A 13,004-nucleotide genomic window follows, 5' to 3' on the forward strand; every position below is an offset into this window, starting at 1 on the left:
AATAGAATATAAGTAACTATACTCTAATAATTATCAATGTCAAAAAGAATATAACTAGTTCGATTTTTAAAAATATCAAAAATATAATTATCAATAAATGTACATTAAATTTCAATTTATGTGAATTTTTAAAAATAAAATAAAAAATATGTCAGTACAAATTTCTCCTTACAACAATAAATGCCTTTGAAGATTTGTAAGGTTTTTATTTTGTTTTGTTTCAAACCAACAACCCTCTGTCTTAAAAATAAAAAAAAATAATAAAAAGTCAAAACTGTGTGGTTTTGTATGCATAGCACACCCTGCTGTGCTTCGTGGTTAGAGCACAATAGTAGGGATGGCAATTTGAACCTGGCTCGACGGGGACCCGACCCCCTAACCCCGAATTAAGTGGTTATTTCCCGAAAAAAATTCCCCACGGGCCGGGAATGGTATTAGAAAATAAATCCCCGATAATATTCGGGCCAGGAACGGGAATACATATTTCAACCCCGGCCCCGGTCTCGACCCCGCCCCGTTTGTTCCCCCGAAGTGTTATATATATATATACTTTTTTATTCAATGTTCCTCTCTCTCTCTCTCTCTCTTTCATCATCATCTTTCATTATATATATACTAGCGTATACCTGTGCCTGAAGGCACGGTGTAAATAATGTTGGGATTAGAATATAATTGTAATCTCAATACTATTTAATAGATTATCAATTATTAATTTAATATAATTGTAATCCCAACCCTTCTTATCTTAAAAATAAAATGGCAAGAAAATTATGCCTTCCATCTGCAAATCCCTGTTTCTATACCAAGAAAATGATATAGGCAAACCACCATTGTTGAGCTTTGGTGACCCACCATAAAACAAAGGAGCTGAGTGTTTGAGATGGAGAGGCGCGGCAGCGTACAGACCAACAGGGATTGATCAAAATAAAATTAATATATTAATAAATTAAAATTGGTGTAAGTAATTTATTTTGATTGTAACCAATTTTCAAAATAAAATTAATAAATTGTAGCCAAACACATAACTCAAAACTCAATTCAAAAATTATTTTCAAACCTTATAACCAAACACATAACTCGACACTCCACAATACTTTCAAAACTCTACACTTAAATCGTAACCAAACGCATAACAAAAATATTTTAAAATATATTTATAAAATAAAATAAAAACTATATATTTAAAATAAAAAATAAAAAATAAAAAATTTAAATTTTTTTAATATTTTTAAAAATATATTTAAAATATTAAAAAAAATGCAACACATAGATGTATGAAATATAATGCATATTAAAATAAATAAATAAATATTTAAAATATAAAATATTTACCCTAAAAAAATAAATTCAAAAATTTTCAAAATTTATAACCAAACAATTTTTTTTTTCTTTTCAAAACTCATAATTGAAAATAAGACTCCACACTCAAATCATGATTCTAAAAATAATTTAAAAAAATAAAATAATTTTTTTTTGAATTTTTTTTTCGTTTAAAATAGAGTTTTTGAAAAAGTTTAGTTTTGAGTTTTGAAAAGAGTTTTGAATTGAGTTTTAAGTTTGTGTTTGGTTATGAGTTTTGAAAATAATTCTTGACATCTATCTAAGTTCACAGAAGCTGTGGAAGTTTCCAATCAAATGAAGAGATGTAAAATTAAACTTTATAAGAATATAGGTGAGTTTTCAAATGAAATTCAATTAACGCCCAAATAGTTTTATTTTAGTTTAATTACGTGTTTATACGATCTTTAAGTTGCTGTTATGTTATTTCATTTAAAGTTAACAATAAAGCAAAAAGTTTTGCGAGCAGGTAAAGAACAAAGTTTTCCAACAATCAAAGCAAATGCAAACTCAATGTTTGAACTTTCAAGGAAGGAGAAAAAAAGAAGCTTGAAAACAAAAACCTATTTAGTAAATTTTTGACAAATTTTCTACTAACTTAAAAGCCTAGAAATAAAACATCCACTGTTTAATTGAGTTTGAGATAGGCTCAACTCCAAAATACATTATTATTAACTCCAAAATTGGACATATCTCTATAAAGTTACATGTCAAATAGAAGGCTGACTATTGCAAAAGGGAAGCACTGTGTCCTGTACATGAAATCTTAAAAATAATACAAAAATTATCAACCAACAAATCCAAACAACAAATCCTTCAGGATTCAGAATTCAAACAATAAATCCAAACAACATAATTAACCAACAACAGCGATCAAGAGCAGAAAAAGGGAAATTCAATAGACAATGTAAAATACCTCTATTTTGGTGTTGAACGATGGGTCTTGAAGCCACTGTTGGGAAATTAAAAAACATTAAAAAAAATTGAGTTATTGACATAGAATGGCAAAGCTAAAGGTGTCTCAAAAAGGTCTATTAGTGTGTCCCCAATCTGGGAGTCCTTTGCATTATATATAGGACAATCAGTAGTGATGGGTCATCACTCATGTCCATCTATGTTGGGATGGTAAACCCCAATGACAACATTTTGAGATTAATGTTGGGATGACAATTGCTATAAAATTGATGTTGGGATTAATCCCAAGATTAATCCCAATATCTCCAAACATTTTGTCTCAAGATTAATCCCAAGATTAAAGTTGGGTTGACGGTGTATACCCGTAATAAAATTGGACAGGAGAAGATTAATCCCATGATTATTTCTCCTTTATTTTGTACTGTAAAAATTTATGTATTATTGATTGATGTTTATTGATATATATTACAATGATTCATGATTCCTATATATAGAAGAGGGTGAGTGTGTAGTAGGTAAGGAGTAGGTGAAGTGGAGGTGGTAGTGGTGTAGTGGGTTAGGTTTAGTGGAGTAGGTGAGGTGGTAGTGGTGTAGTGGGTTAGGTTTAGTGGAGTAGGTTTAAGTGGGTGAAGTAGGTGGAGAGTAGGTGGATTTTAACAGCCCCCCGCAAACTCAAGGGGGATAGGAACTAACCAACTTGAGTTTGGAGAGAGTAACAAAACAAGAAAATACATAAAAATAAAAGAGGATAAGAGACACTGTATGGTCGTGTCAGACCATTGGTGAAGACACTGGATGGTGGTGTCATAACGTTGTAGAGGACACTGTATGGGGGTGTCATAACCATGTAGAGGACACTGTATGGTGGTGTCAGACCGATGTAGAAGACAGTTTATGGGGTCATGCCGGACCGTTGTAGCAGACACTGTGTGGTCGTGTCAGACCGATGTAGAAGACAGTTTATGGGGTCATGTCGGACCGATGTAGAAGACAGTTTACGGGGTCATGTCGGACCGTTGTAACAGACACTGTTGTAACAGTTGTTGTGACAGTTTACGGAGTCTTGCTGGACCCTTGTAGAAACTAACCGGAATCAATGTCGGGACAGTTTAGAGGACAAGAGACACTGTATGGTCGTGTCAGACCATTGGTGAAGACACTGGATGGTGGTGTCATAACGTTGTAGAGGACACTGTATGGGGGTGTCATAACCATGTAGAGGACACTGTATGGTGGTGTCAGACCGATGTAGAAGACAGTTTATGGGGTCATGTCGGACCGTTGTAGCAGACACTGTGTGGTCGTGTCAGACCGATGTAGAAGACAGTTTATGGGGTCATGTCGGACCGATGTAGAAGACAGTTTACGGGGTCATGTCGGACCGTTGTAACAGACACTGTTGTAACAGTTGTTGTGACAGTTTACGGAGTCTTGCTGGACCCTTGTAGAAACTAACCGGAATCAATGTCGGGACAGTTTACTGAGTCTTGTCGGACCCTTGAAGGAGCTAACCGGAATCAATGTCGGGACAGTTTACAGAGTCTTGTCGGACCCATGTAGAAACTAACCGGAATCAATGTCGGGACAGTTTACAGAGTCTTGTCGGACCCTTGGAAAAGCTAACCGGAATCAAATGTCGGGACAGTTTACAGAGTCTTGTCGGACCCCTAAAAAGTCGCACCCTCAAAAGGTGTGCCCAATCTTTCAAAAGGCGTGCCATCAAAAGGCGTGCCCAATCCATAAAAAGACGTGCCATCAAAAGGCGAGCCCAAGTCATAAAAAGATGTGCCGGACATGATGGCGAGGCACGTGAGTGCCTTGACTGGCGCGCCCGTTTGTCGTCTGGCGTCAAGTGGCGCGCGATACGCGTGGCTGCCTCGGTATTTAACCAAGGTTGATGCTGAGGCTGAGGCAGACAAAAAAAACTTCTGAAAATCCTCTGAAAACAACTCTTCCTTTGCTGAGAAAGAAACTCTGTAATACTCTGTAACCAACCCGTCTCTGAAACACTCAGCAACATGGCCTCTTCTTCCCGTCCAGCTACCCAGAACATGGCCTCCTCGTCCCGTGGTCTGCTCACGCTCTTTCCAGAACTGAACGAGTCCACAAGAGAAATAACTGGTGCGGTGGCCAGTGAACCTCAACCAAACACCTCTGGTTTTGCTCCGTTGAACTTTCCGATGCGGTCGGTGGAGCAAAAAATGGCGGTGCAGTCGGATGTGGAGGCCAATCAGTATACCTTGAAGTCATGTGTGGAAACCATGACTGCGGTTACAAATTTGTCGAACCGGCTGCAGAGCAGGACAAATGAGGTGCAACAGTTAAACTCCCAACTGGCTCTGCTCCAACGCATGTATAAGGATGCGCGAGCAGAGATAAGTGTGCTAAAGGCGGAAAACAAGGAGCTGAAGCGGAAGGCCACCGTGATGTTCCGATTTGGAGGTCCACCATATGCTGTAGTGGAGGAGCAGGGAGGAGGCAACTTGCTTGGTGGTCTAGGAAGCACGGAGGCAACACCGGCAAGGACCACCCAGGACGGAGGCAAGAAGAAAAGATCGGCGGCTGAGTAGAGAAGAAAAATCCCACTGTGGCTGTGGTAGTTTTGTTTTTGTTTTTGTTTGTGTGGGTTTTTTTTTTTTTTTTTTGATGTAAAAGTGTGATCGGGGTTGATCCCCTGATATGAATAAAATGACAAGATTGTGGAATGTTGTTGGTGTTATTTTGTGGTGTTGTTTTGTTTAATAAGAAAAATAAAATAAAAGAAAATAATGGATAAAGAAAATAAAGAAAAATATTTGTGGATGGGTGATAAGAAAAAACAGCAGTGTGATTTTTTTTTTTTTTTTTTTTTTGGTGGAATATAAAATAAATAATAATAAGAGAATGGAAAACGGGTGATGCTTACTAACAAGGGATAGGGAAAATATATTATAATAAAATATATATATATATATATATATTAAAATAAAAGAAAAGGGTGAAAGAACGTGGATGAAATAAATTAAGAGAAATGAGAGATATGATTAAAGTGGGTTTGAAAGTGGGAAAAGATGAGAGAGAGGGAGAGAGAGTGGGTGCATGATGATGATGTTGGGTCCATGGAGAGAGAGAGAGAGAGGGATGTCCAAGAAGCTTGTGCTTTTGACAGTTACACATTACCCAAGCTGTATGTGAAGATGCATGTTACTGTCTTACACTTCTGCAGGCTTGGTATTCTTTGTGGGGCACTTGCAACACGTGACATTGAAAATTGTATTCGAAAATGATGACATCTCCAACATGAAACGTCTTGGAAGCAGCCCAGGCCTTGTAATCAATATTCCCAATGATGGTTCAACCAGCGGAGTCCCCAACCTTGTACACTGCTGCCATTGAAACCTTCAAGCCAGCAAACATGGCTACCAACAACAGAGCCACAGCTCTACACCCCACACCCAAATCCATGGCTAAGAGAGAGAGAGCAAATCGGGAAAAAAACAGCAGTGACGAGCAGAAAAGCAGCGCCAGAAACGCCAACGACGACGACGAGTAAGAGTACAACCACGGATATGTGAGAGGCGAGGTGAACGGCGATAGAGGCTAGACGATGATGCGGGTGCCGCCGCCGACATAGCGGAGGAGGGGTGTAAGAAAATGTTGAAGAAGTCAAGGTATGTGTAGAAAATAAGCGGAATAGGTTGAGGTCCGGCGGGCGGCCAAGGCGAGGTTGCCGCCCGCCGGTGAAGCGAGAAATACTAAGGTCTTAACCTTGCTCTGATACCATGTAAAAATTTATGTATTATTGATTGATGTTTATTGATATATATTACAATGATTCATGATTCCTATATATAGAAGAGGGTGAGTGTGTAGTAGGTAAGGAGTAGGTGAAGTGGAGGTGGTAGTGGTGTAGTGGGTTAGGTTTAGTGGAGTAGGTGAGGTGGTAGTGGTGTAGTGGGTTAGGTTTAGTGGAGTAGGTTTAAGTGGGTGAAGTAGGTGGAGAGTAGGTGGATTTTAACATGTACTTTTCGTAAGAAGCCATCAAATACATTAACTAAGACAATTTTAAAAATGAAATTGTTGCCCTAAAAATTGGCCAAAGTTAAAAGGATTTGAAAGTCGTTCAATAGCCATTCTAATATCGATACCTGAAATTAAAAAAAAAAAAATTAAATTTGAAAAATAATAATAAAGTTAGATTAGATGGATTAAAGTAAAAATGTCTAATGTTCGGTATTTTCAAATCAACATCACATAGTATGTAATAAACTTTCTAACTACTCAAAAGCATCTATCATTTATCAAACACCACTTACCATCACACACAGTCCAACTCACTTTCTTCACATATTTCCTTATCTAGTTTTACTACATTTATTATGTACTTGACAAAAAATGAAAACACTTGTTTTCCTTTACTAACTAAACCAGGCAAGAAGAACAATGGGACAACAAAAACTCTACACCACGATTTTGTTGTCCTCATATTCCAAGAGGTTAAAAAAGAGAAGACATAATAGAGAGGAAAAAAGAACCTACAACTTTAGTTTTCTCTTAAATAAAATGTAAATTTATAAATCCTGAAAAATCAATTTAAAAGACAATTAGACATCAATTTTTATTTTGACAATGGGGGATTCCAAAACTAAGCACAAAGTTATTTCCAAAGTAACTCAAAATTTACCAACGTATATTGTCTTAAGAAAGGCATTTTGTTACCTAAGATTAGTCTGTGTGTTCAAAAAAAAAGAAAAGAGATTTATCTATGTTTATCTTCCATTTTCTTTTGTTTTTTCAATTTTTTCAATCCTCATTATGCACATTTTCTTTTTGGTTTAAATTTTTAACACACACTCTCAACAATCCCCAAAATATGTAATGGCCAAGCCAACACTTTCTTATGGGGGGAAAAGAAATCTAGCGTACAGTGCATAGGTCATACTAATCCATTCAATTTCATTCCACTACTTTAACGTTCACCAAAACCACTAACAGAAAAGCTACAAAGACCACTACAACACCCTTTACTAAGCTCCATAAGAAAAAAAGACAGATTAAGAAAAATAATCTAGTGGAAAAAGAAAATAAAAGCAAAAAGTTTGAGTAATACTATTTTTTTAATCATGGTTTACTGCTCATTAGTCCCATTTTGCCTATCTTTTATGCAAATGGAAAGGGAGCTTTGTTTAAAACATAACTAAAAAAGTAACAAACCAAACAATTTAACTTTTATCAAAATTATATAAGTAATGAAAGAGATGTAATAAAGAAAAATTGTGCGAGAGAGTTGTACCTTTGATTATATTGAGAACCTAGAAATTGATGACCACCAGCAAAAAAACACAAAACAATATGAAAATAACATAAAATAACAAACTAAAATTTGGGAAAAAACTAATGATTAGAGGGAGAAAGGAAATGACATATTTATCAAAACTTTAATGAAAAATATTATGAGAGAAATAAAAAAAAAAATTGAATACCTTTCATTATAGAAACTGATGAACTGCGTCAAAAATTCATGAACTGCAACAAGAGGGAAATCATATATTAGAAATTGATTTATAGAAATATAGCAATCAAAACAAAAGAAATGAAACAATTAATCAAAGTACCATAATGTTTGTATATGATCATTTTCTACAGGATCATTTTCAGATAACTTTATTTTTTTAACACAAATAAAATAAAATAAAATAAAATAAATACAAAAGTGAATAGTTGAAAACAAACATTAAGGGTTGAAAGTGAAACCACCTTCATCTTCACTTATGAGGTACCATTATGCATAATCATCTAATTAAAAGTATAAAGCAGGTTTAAACTACTTCAAGCATAAAGTAAGTATGGAGTTTCGAGTTATGTGTTTGGTTATGCGTTTACTAAAGTAGCTTATCAGAAATGATATTTCATCTTCAAGTAAAATGGAAAAAACTAATCCTCTAATTTACTCGAATAAGTAATTAAATTGGCTTTGACACAAACACATAGCTATCATACTCCTATCCTACATGCATATCAAAAAAAAAAAATTCGATAAACTTTGTAATAAACTAATTTGAAAGAATAAAAAATAAATAAATGACCAAAAGAATAAATATTGAATGTAGCCCTCATATGCTCAACTTGCAGAACGGATTGATCGCATCTCTTCATTCAATTTTACCAACATAACAATGATAATCACCAAACAAAGAAAAGAAAATATGGACTCCCTTGAAAGGTAATCACTTCAAATAAACAGAATAGCAAATCTATCACATTATATTGAGCCAATAGCTCACTTTCGACTGACAGGCAATTTTTATGTCAAAGTAAGTTTGTTCTGACTGCTTTAAGCTATTGACAGTTGGCAAAAGTATAGAGTTTGATATATAGATAAAACTGTCGAGAGTGGGCAACAGCACCGACCTTATCCTGCAACCACTGCATACAGAGAGCACCAAGCTTATCATCAAAAATTCCCACACCCAACTGACTTGCCAATAAAGGTATGTACCCTATTATTGCAAGTCGAACCCTCCAATGCCTATCCTCAGCAAGTTCAACTATAGCCGGCAATAGAGATTGTGACAAAAGATCAATTCCAATAACCTGCAATAATAGCTACTTATCAATATGATTGGAAATAAATATGCATATATTCAGTCTGCAAGTGCATTGCAGAAGAGCATGTAAATATGACAGAAGACATGAACACCTAAACATTTAAAGGCATACATAAGCATGAGTGAGAGATGCATAGGACAGTATGGACAATCATGAGTAAATTGTAAAGATTTGGCAAAGCATAATTAGGGCCAATCTCTATTGTTATTATTATTTTTAAAAAGGCCAAAATAATATACAAAAGTAAATTATCCTGATGAGGTGAAATCAGCCATGCATGAAATACACAACAAATATGAATAGTGATTCTCCTCATCTTTGTTGCATAACACACAACAAATATGAAGGCCCATTTGGGAACGTATTTTTTGTTGCCCCTATATATCATGTTTGGATTGAAAGGAACTCCAGAATTTTTTGGAGGAATGAATAGGCATGATTGTAACTTATGGGAATTTCTTTTAAGGTTCTGTTTGTCTGTATTGCTTTGATTAGATGGTTTCTAGTTGTGTTCTTGTCTTGATTGCTTTTAAGGTTCTTTGATACTGTTGTTTCTTTGTTTGCTATGGGGTATGCCTTGTTTTGTTGTTTTTGTGCAATAAAACTTATAAAAGTAATTTACCAAATAAAAATAATCCATTGTAATTAAGTTTTACCTTGTTGAAGTAAAATTTGTAAAAAATTTAATTGACTATTCTCAGAAACTCCACAATGATTCTCAGAAACCCTATAGAGTTCAGCAAGCCAACAGATAGCTTTAAGTAATTCAGGGAAAAAAATGGTTGACCTCATAAAAATCAACAAAAAAATGTGTGAAAACCCCGCCATAAACCACACCTGCAAGGGGAAAAAGCTAATCATTAAATAGAATTACATCTAGAAAGTCTATTTTTCTAAAAATATAAAGGAAACAATAGACAAATAAAGTAGAAAATGCAGTTTTAATCGAAGGATATAGCGAAGGAATTCTTTTACAAAATTGGATCACTAATTTGCAAAAAATAAATTGAACTATTAAATTTCCAAAATCTGGTAGAAGAATTCTTTTACAAAATTGGATCACTAATTGCACCATGAAAAATAAATCGAACTATCAAAGGCACTGCAAACTTGATGCCCTCAAGCAGCTTTTTTCATGTTATTCTGTGGAGTCCCGAGCTAGTGTACATACTTTGTGAACCAAATTTTTGATATTATGTAAGTTCCATTTACCTATCCATATGCATCAGGTTAAAAACAGAAAATAGATAGTATAAAAGAAAAATCTCAAAAATTAAGAATAAACAACATGCATGTCCAAGTAAGAATAAACACTCAGAAATGTTCTGCATTATCAAAAAAATGCAGAACATTCTTCTTATTTCCAATAATTCCTACTAAATCAATATGAGAGAAGATACCAAGAATGGGTTTCGAACATTTTGGTAACAACCATTCAATAGAGTAACTCAATACAATAGTTGCACAAATTAAAGTAAAGTAAAGTGCACCCAAAATTAACAAAACCCATAAAAGTGCACCCAAAATTAAAGAAAAACAATACTCAAGAAAAAAAAAGCAAAGAAAAATATGATCTCTGTGGCTGAAAAAATAAAAAATTAGGAGTTGATGAATATTAGATGAATTCATATGATCTTTTCTTTTTTCATGCACTTTTGCTGATATTGACAACCTTATGAATAATAATAAAATGTAAGAGGACAAAAAATAAGGCTTAAAAAAAAAAAACAAATAATCATGATTTTTTTTTTTTTTGTTGGCAACTAATAATCATGATTCATATCAGACTATTATACTTACAGGTATTTGGTAATAAATAAAGAGTGGCTGATTTTTAAATTCTTGAATGAAGTTTTTCTCTTAAGGTGGTGAATAAAAACAATTTTCAATTCTTGAAAATTTCCCCAAATTTCCACAAATCAAACCGTAATCAACAGTTATTAATTATTCAAAATCGAAGAAAAATCAAACCGTAATCAACAGTTAAACCGTAATCAACAAATCAACAGTTATTAATTATTCAAAATCAAAGAAAAAAAAGAAAGAAAAATATGTGCAACCAACTCTTCAATTGATGATCTCTATGGCTTCAAACAAAAAAAACAAATGACATAATTGTAATTTATACGTATCATGTTGAAATGTGTAAAATTTTAATTGAGGCAATATAAATGAGAAACAAATCACATAATATAAATGAGAAACACAATCAAACCCAAATGAGAAACAAATGACATAAAAATCTTTTTAAGACATACTTCAAAAACCTTCCAAGATTCAAAAACCTTCCTCCCTTATTAAGACATACTTCAAACACTGTCCAAGTCAATACAATACACACAGCTTTGAATTTTTTTTTTTTTTTTTTGGATTGGTACAGAGCTTTGAATTTGACAATGAACTTTTTCATCATAATCAATGTAGTATAAAAATTAGGGACTAACTTAAAAATATGAATACAACTTGAAGGCATTTTGTAATCAGGGTATGCAAACAACACAATGCATAGTTTTGGAAAGGTTGAAAAGTCAACTTGAAGGCATTTTGTAATCAGGGTATGCAAACAACACAATGCATAGTTTTGGAAAGGTTGAAAAGTCAACTTGAAGGCATTTTGTAATCAGGGTATGCAAACAACACAATGCATAGTTTTGGAAAGGTTAAAAAGTCAAAATCATCTAGACTTGCATTTTCTCAGCAACCAAACGACGCATGACAGACCCAAAAGCACAAATCAACCGAAATTGAAACATTGGTTGCAACTATTCCCAACATCGAAAATTAAACTCGGGGGAATTTTGTAATCTGAGTAAGCAAACAACACAATGCAGAAATTTTGAAAGGGGTATATGTTGTTCACCCCTACCTTGCATTTCTTGATGGATTTCTTTGAGATGTAAAAGAGTTCTCATTCTCCATATATAATAACAGATTCTAAGCTTTTACATGAAAACATAAATTGGAAAGACATGGTTTACAGATGTGTATGTAAGTATGTATATATATGATATATATCAATGTACGTGTGTCTTAGAATGTAAGTGAATAGTATTTCAATTGAAAGTTAGGGTTCAACCAACACAATCACGGAAGGCTTTCCAAAAAATATAAAATAAAATGGGTTAGTTTTCTTTTTCATCTTTCTTTCTGGGTTTTTGAGGGAACCAAATAAGGAAAAAGTTGGAAAGTCAAAATCATCTAGTCCTTCGTTTTTCCTCACTTTCTCAGCAGCCAAACAAACCATGACTAACCCAAAACCCAAAAATCAACAAAAATTATTGACAGTAACAAATCCCAACAATGTCATGGAAAAAATATATATATAATAACAATAACAACAATTAATAGTAATAACAATATATATATATAACACCTTATCGCAACCATCACCGCAAATATCGTCCTTCTTTTTAGAGCAGTAATGAGATCCCCCTTCAGCAATCGATAAACCCAACATATCTCGATAAACCTCGATAAACCCAACATATCTCTTTCTCTCTCACTACAATCACACAAAAATAGCGATCAAAGCCGTTGAAAACCCAGATCAAGCCTAAAATCGCCGAAAGTTCTGGAACCAGAAATCGATTGCAAAAAAAAAATGGGAAGATCCTCCACTGCTTCACAAACTTCACAATAAACTTCAAAAACAAAGATGGCAAAACTCCCCAAAAAATAAAAAGAATCAAGAAATGAAAGAATTTAAATAGAATTGAAAGAGACCCAGAAAATGGGTTTTGTGAAGAGAGAGAGAGAGTGAGAGTGGTGAGTTGTGGTGTTGTTGGGTATGGGTATGTGATGTGTTGGCACCATAGGAGATCAAACTTGTAGAGAGAGAGAGAATAGAGTTTCAAATTTTGAAATCAAAATCAGAGAGAGAAATAGTGAAGACGTTTGAGAGTGAGAAAAAAGGAGAGAGATAGAGAGGGAGAGAGAGAGAGACATTTTCACCCAAGCATTGATATTTACCCAAACTGATCTCAAGCATTGATATTTACCCAAACTGATCTCAACCATTAAAATGTCCAAAGGAGAGAGACATTTTCAACCATTGGATTGAATCAATCTAATGGTGTATATTTTGACAAATAGACAAAAGTCTTATCAAGATTCAAAAACCTCCCTCCCTTGTTATATATATAGACTTTTTGATTCAATGTTCC

At 34.1% G+C, this 13,004-nt stretch overlaps 1 protein-coding gene across 5 annotated transcripts; it reads right to left on the reverse strand.

Moving 5' to 3' along the window:
• Nucleotides 1-1,887: 1,887 nt before the first annotated feature.
• Nucleotides 1,888-12,775, reverse strand: LOC114277060 (uncharacterized). 5 transcript variants are annotated; one of them, XR_014344288.1, is made up of 5 exons: nucleotides 12,215-12,775; nucleotides 8,644-8,826; nucleotides 7,716-7,758; nucleotides 2,255-2,290; nucleotides 1,888-2,090 (listed from the first exon to the last, which is right to left on the reverse strand). XR_014344288.1 is itself a non-coding variant. In XM_082894430.1 (5 exons), exons 1-3 carry the CDS (start codon nucleotides 12,296-12,298, stop codon nucleotides 7,744-7,746), a joined length of 282 nt encoding a protein of 93 aa, XP_082750556.1. In that variant the 5' UTR covers nucleotides 12,299-12,775; the 3' UTR covers nucleotides 1,888-2,290; nucleotides 7,526-7,544; nucleotides 7,716-7,743. The 5 variants fall into 5 exon arrangements, 2 of the variants coding, with proteins under 2 accessions (XP_082750556.1, XP_082750555.1); XR_014344289.1 differs by adding an exon at nucleotides 9,629-9,678 and having other exon boundaries at nucleotides 1,888-2,290; XM_082894430.1 differs by adding an exon at nucleotides 7,526-7,544 and having other exon boundaries at nucleotides 1,888-2,290.
• Nucleotides 12,776-13,004: the final 229 nt, after the last annotated feature.

The sequence above is a fragment of the Camellia sinensis genome, chromosome 11 (assembly GCF_055761805.1).
Source record: "Camellia sinensis isolate YWXY chromosome 11, ASM5576180v1, whole genome shotgun sequence".
Classification (NCBI taxonomy): Eukaryota; Viridiplantae; Streptophyta; class Magnoliopsida; order Ericales; family Theaceae; genus Camellia; species Camellia sinensis.